At 49.1% G+C, this 5,810-nt stretch overlaps 1 protein-coding gene across 1 annotated transcript in view; it reads left to right on the top strand.

Moving 5' to 3' along the window:
* The first annotated feature begins 1,496 nt into the window (after window positions 1-1,496).
* Window positions 1,497-5,810, top strand: part of OTUD3 (OTU deubiquitinase 3) — a 24,714-nt gene continuing 20,400 nt past the window's right edge. The window contains exon 1 of the mRNA XM_012656927.1: window positions 1,497-1,750. Within this exon, the coding sequence (XP_012512381.1) occupies window positions 1,530-1,750 (221 nt within the window). The 5' untranslated portion in view covers window positions 1,497-1,529. The remainder of the gene's footprint in view (window positions 1,751-5,810) is intronic.

Genomic DNA, 5,810 nt, shown 5'->3' with positions numbered 1-5,810 from the left:
TTGGTCTCCTGATTAAAACCCTTCAATGGCTCCCGTGGCTTTAAGGACTTGAGCTAAACCTCTTCATGTGACGTACAAGATCCTGCCAGATGTGGCCCTTCCTTCCAATCCTGCCTCACATGGCTCAGTCAGATTGAACTTCCTTCTGTTCCTCAAAAAGCTGCACTGGTGCTGGAGACACAATCTCCTCTGCTCTGAACTTTTTCTAGTCTGGCCAGATTCCACTCATCCTTCAAGCTTCAGTTTAGTACTCAGCTCTTTGGGGAAGCCATTTTACATTTCTCACTCCCTTTTTCATTTTTCCCCGTGACACCCTGTACCTCCTTCTTGACAGCATTTGTCACGTGGTATTGCGATTGCTGACATAGTCAGCCTGTATCCCCCACTGGACTCTGGGCTCCCTGAGGGCATTCGTCATTTCTCTGGGTCCTGGCACTTTGCACGGGAAATGAGAGTTATTTACATACTGATGATAAATAGAGATGCTATTTGAAACTGGGCAAGTGGAGTCTATTGCCAAACGGGGACTTGTAGGTGGAGTGAGAAAATCAGATTATTAAGGGCAGAAACATTAGGAACATTCCCAGGGATAGTGAAAGAGACTGGTTAGGAGGAGAAGATGGTGGTATTATTGCGGGGAGAGAGAGGTTTACGAAAGAGTAGTGAGGATGAGGGAGAAGAGGGGATTACTGACGGAGTCAGGTTCCAGGCCAGGAGGGTGTGGATTAGGGTGACCAACTAGTCCTGGTTTTCCCCAGGACTGTCTCAGTTTTTAAACTAAAATTCCTGCATCCCAAGAAAACACTTAGTCCAGGCAAACCCGGGATGGTCACCCTAGGATGGAGTCTAGATTTCTAGAGGAGCCAGTCAGTGGTCTTGGACAGAAGGGCTACCTCTTCCTGGAGTTACGAGGGCAGGCGGAGAGGCCAAGGGCAGGACTAAATAAGCAAGTGTGTGGGCTTTGGAGCCAGGGCGAAGCTCTGCCTCTTAGCTGTGTGATCATGAAATGACTGAACCTCTCAGATTCAGTGTCCTGTAACTTGGGGATCATTAAGAATAAGCCATGTGAAAGTGCCTATCCCAACCGTCGGCCCACAGCAAGAGTTTAAATCTTTTTTGTTCCCTTCCTTTCCTAACTTTTGCCACTGCTCGTCTTCCACTTTTCCGCCATCCTCTATGTCTACCCTTGACTTTTCCCATTGCTTCGTTCTTGTCTATTCCTACCAGCGCCTCACGCTGAGTACAACCTACCGCTAGAGGGCGGAGTAGAACAAACCAAGAGGGGTGCCCCTCTAGCTCTACCAGGCGAGCTCTCAATGGCTCCTGCTCGCCGAACCCCGCGGAGGGGGCGGGGATCCCGTAGGGCCGTCACGTGACCGGGCTTACCCGGCGCCGGCGCAGGCGCGGTGGCCGCGTCGCCGTCGCCGGGCTCCGTCGCCCGCGCCGCTTCGCCTTTTCGGCACCTGAGGCGGCCGCCCGGCGGTCCTGCGGCTTTTCCATTCTACCGCTGCGGACCGCGGGCCAGGGTCATGTCCCGAAAGCAGGCGGCCAAGAGCCGGCCGGGCGGCAGCGGCCGGAAAGCCGAGGTCGAGCGCAAGCGGGACGAGCGGGCGGCGCGTCGGGCCCTGGCCAAGGAGCGGCGGAACCGGCCGGAGTCCGGCGGCGGCGGCGGCTGCGAGGAGGAGTTCGTCAGCTTCGCCAACCAGCTGCAGGCCCTGGGGCTGAAGCTGCGGGAGGTGCCGGGGGACGGGTGAGGCGGGCCGGGAGCGCGGGAGGCGGCGCCGGGGGACCCGCCGGCCTTGGCCTGGCGACCGTCACCCGCTCCCGTCCATGCATTCATCGGGGCGGCCCGAGCGCCTCCTGCCAGGTAGCGGCTGCTCCGAGCGCAGGGCCTCCAGCGGCGAGCGAGGTGGACGGGGCCCCTCACCCCGAGACTCTCACAGTGACCCCAGAGGGCCCTAATCGTGGCGGACGCCGCCAGCGAAATAGAAAGTGGGTCCTGAGAGAGAATGTGGGAACCGGTCCACTGGATTGGTGGCCAGGAAGGTCTCTATGAAAGGTGACATTTAAGCTGAGACCTGAAGGCATGAGATGAGCCAGTTATTCGAAGAGTCACAATGACAGATACAGGGAGGCGTAAGCCCCACTTGGTAGAATGCTTTGCCACCTTTGAGTCCTTGTTGGATGTTGCTCCCTTTTGGGAAATTGGGTCTTTTTACTGAGCTGAAGGCACCTTCTCTAATTCTTGTTTCTATGGGCCTCAGTTTCTCCTCTGTAAGCAAACGTTCTTACCCGAGCTTGCATGGGGCTTAGACTGGAATCCAGATCCAGCTTTTTGAGAGAACACGAGATAAATAAGTGGGGGCTGGAGGGAGAGAATGGGGGCAGGAAAAGCAGTTTCAGGAAAGGGGATATGGATCCAGGAGTATGGTTGGGAAAAGGGTAGGGGAGAGGGGATGAGAACAGTTAGTATCCCCATTGCAGGGGCAGGTAAGAAGGGGTCTGGTTGCCACTTGTGTCACCCTGGAAGAGACAATGTTAATAACAGCCTGGTTCTTGTTTTTTCCTCCCTGTATTTGAGTGCTCAGGTTGGGCAGAGGGAAGAATAAGATGAAGCTAAGACCATGCAGAATCACCTTAGATATTAACTGTGGAAGAAGGTGTTTCCCTGATTTCACATTACATTGCACCTTCTTTTTTTTTTTTTTTTTTTTCTCACTGTGTTGCCCGGGCTAGAGTGCCGTGGCGTCAGCCTAGCTCACAGCAACCTCCAACTCCTGGGCTCAAGCGATCCTCCCGCCTCACCCTCCTGAGTAGCTGGGACTACAGGCATGCACCACCATGCCCGGCTAATTTTTTCTATATATATTTTTAGTTGTCCAATTAATTTCTTTCTAATTTTAGTAGAGACGGGGTCTCGCTCTTGCTCAGGCTGGTTTCGATCTCCTGAGCTCAAACAATCCGCCTGCCTCGGCCTCCCAGAGAGCTAGGATTACAGGTGTGAGCCACCGCGCCCGGCCTACATTACACCTTCTTGAGCAAGCCTGTTTGTGAACTGGCCCTGATATACTCTTCCCACCTTTCCTGTATTCTCTCAGTGCTTCAGGCAAAGTGGATTTCTTTCTTTTCACAAAGAGTTCACCACACTCCTGCATTGGTATTTTTCCTTAAGATGTAATTAGAGCCTAACGTAGTGCCTGGTACATAGAAGGCACTCAGTACGTTTTTGCTGAAGGACAATTAAAAATATAAAGGGAGGCCAGCTAGCCCAAGCACAAAGCACTGCTATATAAGCCAAAATACCTATTGAATATAGTGGAATTGGGGTGCGGTGTGGGGCTCCTCCTTGTAAATGATTGGATTGCTTGTCTGGTACGCTGGGCATGGTTTCCCAACGTCAGGGTGCCCAGGAAACTGAAATACTTAAAAGATAGTTGCTTATGAGCTGGAATCAGAACACAGGGAGTTGTCAAATCTTGAGGGGGCTTTCATAAGGTTATGGGAAACTTGGGGGATACTACCTCTCCACCCTCCCCGCCAAGAGCATACTTCTCTAGTTAGTTCAGCACACATTGCTTGAGTAAAGTGCTGCTGGGAATATATTGATGATTAAGATACTTAAGGAGTTCATAGCCTTGTAAGGGAGAAACATGACAGCGGGTCTCAAAGTTTTTGGTCTTAGAACCCCTTTGCATTCTTAAAAATTATTGAGGAACCCAAAGAGCTTTTGTTTATATGGGTTAATAATATTTATTAGAAAGTAAAACAGACATTTTTAAAGACAAGAATACACAAACATATTACGTTAGCTATCAGAGTGATAGCCTCATCAGGTTGCCTCTGAAAAACTCCACTGTACACTTGCGAGAATGAGAATGAAAAAGGTAAATAACATCTTAGTTTTGAACTCGTGGATACCCTGAAAGGGTCTCAGAGACCTTCCCACCTCCTCGGTTCCCTGGGCTACACTTTGAGAACAGATGATATAAATAATTAAAATAGTTTGATCTATTCTTAATAACAGTGACTAATTACAGTGGTACTATTGAGAAGGAAGTGGCTACCGCTTCCTGAAGTGGTCTGGAAGGCCTTCTCATTCTTTCAGCAAATGCTCATCAAATACACTGTGCTAGATGCCTCTCAGAGGAGGTCATGCTCTGATTGGGTCATGAAGGACTGATAGGAGTATGCCACGAGAACAGTCCAGTCTGAGGAGTAGTGTGCACAGAGGCACAGAAACACATTATTTTTGGGAGGTCTACAAGTTGTTGAGGATGAAAGGAGTATAGGGTCCAAGGGTAGAAGTAAGGGGCAGTGAGGCTGCAGAGATCGACTCCACTGGAATGCTCATTTCTCTCTCCTGAGGGCCCTATTTGGACAGTGTTAGATAAGACGATATTTCTCATGTGCGCTTCATGAAGCTAACCCCCTTATGTTCGAAATTTTTCGCTGGGTCCTGTGAGATGGACTGGGGTTCAGCCCTCTTTAGTGTTTTGGCCCTTTTGAATGTGGTGATGACAGGCTTTGTCCTGGATGGTGTTTCCTGTGTTTGTGATGGATTGGTATCAGCAGATTTGTGTGTGTGTGTGTGTGCGTGTGACAGGGTTTTGCTCTGTTGCCCGGGCTAGTGTGCGGTGGAATTACCATAGCTCACTGCAGCCTCGAACTCCTAGGCTCAAACTATCCTCCTGCCTCAGCTTCCTGTGAAGCTGGGACTACATGCGTGTGCCACCGTGCCTGGCTAATCTTCCCTTCCCCTTCCCCCTTCTCTCCATTCCTCCTTTCCTTTCCTTTCCTTTCATTCTTTCATCTGTGTGTCTCCCTGTGTTTCTCAGGCTGGTCTTGAATACTTAGCCTCAAGTGATCCCACCTCAGCTTCCTAAAGTGCTAGGATTAAGGCGTGAGCCACCATGCCCGGCCAGATTCTTCATGTTTATTAAGGACTCTCGGGGTGAAATATAATGAAGTTACGGTGCTATTTTAAAAAATAGTTGACAGTCTCCACTCTTTTCTCTTTTCATTCTGGTCTGATTACAGTAACAAACAGTCTGATACAGTATCTAGCTATGGGCATGTTCATTGTAGGCAATATGGTACTTGTAGCATTCTGGCACCTATGGGGGCTTGAGTATCTTGCAGTATAGCACGTGAATTAAGTCAGCTGAGCATAGATTTGTCAGGGAGTTACTTATAGGGTTTTGTAATACATCATGGACCACCTTCATATTTGGTGTGCTGTCTGGAGGGTGGACCCACATAAATTGGATTCATTTTCAAAATGAGAAAGAAATAGTTTAACCTTGATGTTATCCTTAAAACCATGATTGGCTATAGTGTGAAAAGAATCTGTAAGTGGATTAGGCAGGACAATATTAGCATCTCTCTGAACTATGTCTGGTTGTATCTTACTAAATGTAGCCCTAAATTACATTACTCATTAGTAGTGTTCTAAAATTAAAACACTGAAGAATCACTAATTTTAGCTATTATTTCTATCACAAACACGTAGTTTAATTTTTTAATTAATTATTTTTAAGAGACAAGGTCTTGTCTGTCACCTAGGTTGGAGTGCAGTGGCATGATCATAGCTCAATGTAACCTCAAACTCCTGGGCTCAAGTGATCTTCCTGCCTCAGCCTCCCGAGTTGCTAGGACTTCAGGTGTGCGCCACCATGCCTGGCTAGTAATTTTTATTTTTTATAGAGACAAATTCTTGCTATGTTGCCCAGGTTGGTCTTGATCTCCTGGCCTCAAGTGATCCTCCCGCCTCGGCCTCCCAAACTCTGGAGTTACAGGGGTGAGCCACGGTG

Source organism: Propithecus coquereli, unplaced genomic scaffold, assembly GCF_000956105.1.
Source record: "Propithecus coquereli isolate 6110/MARCELLA unplaced genomic scaffold, Pcoq_1.0 Scaffold528, whole genome shotgun sequence".
NCBI classification, from domain to species: Eukaryota; Metazoa; Chordata; class Mammalia; order Primates; family Indriidae; genus Propithecus; species Propithecus coquereli.
Note: the sequence above shows the minus strand (reverse complement) of the source record. Positions and strands in the feature narration are given on the sequence as shown.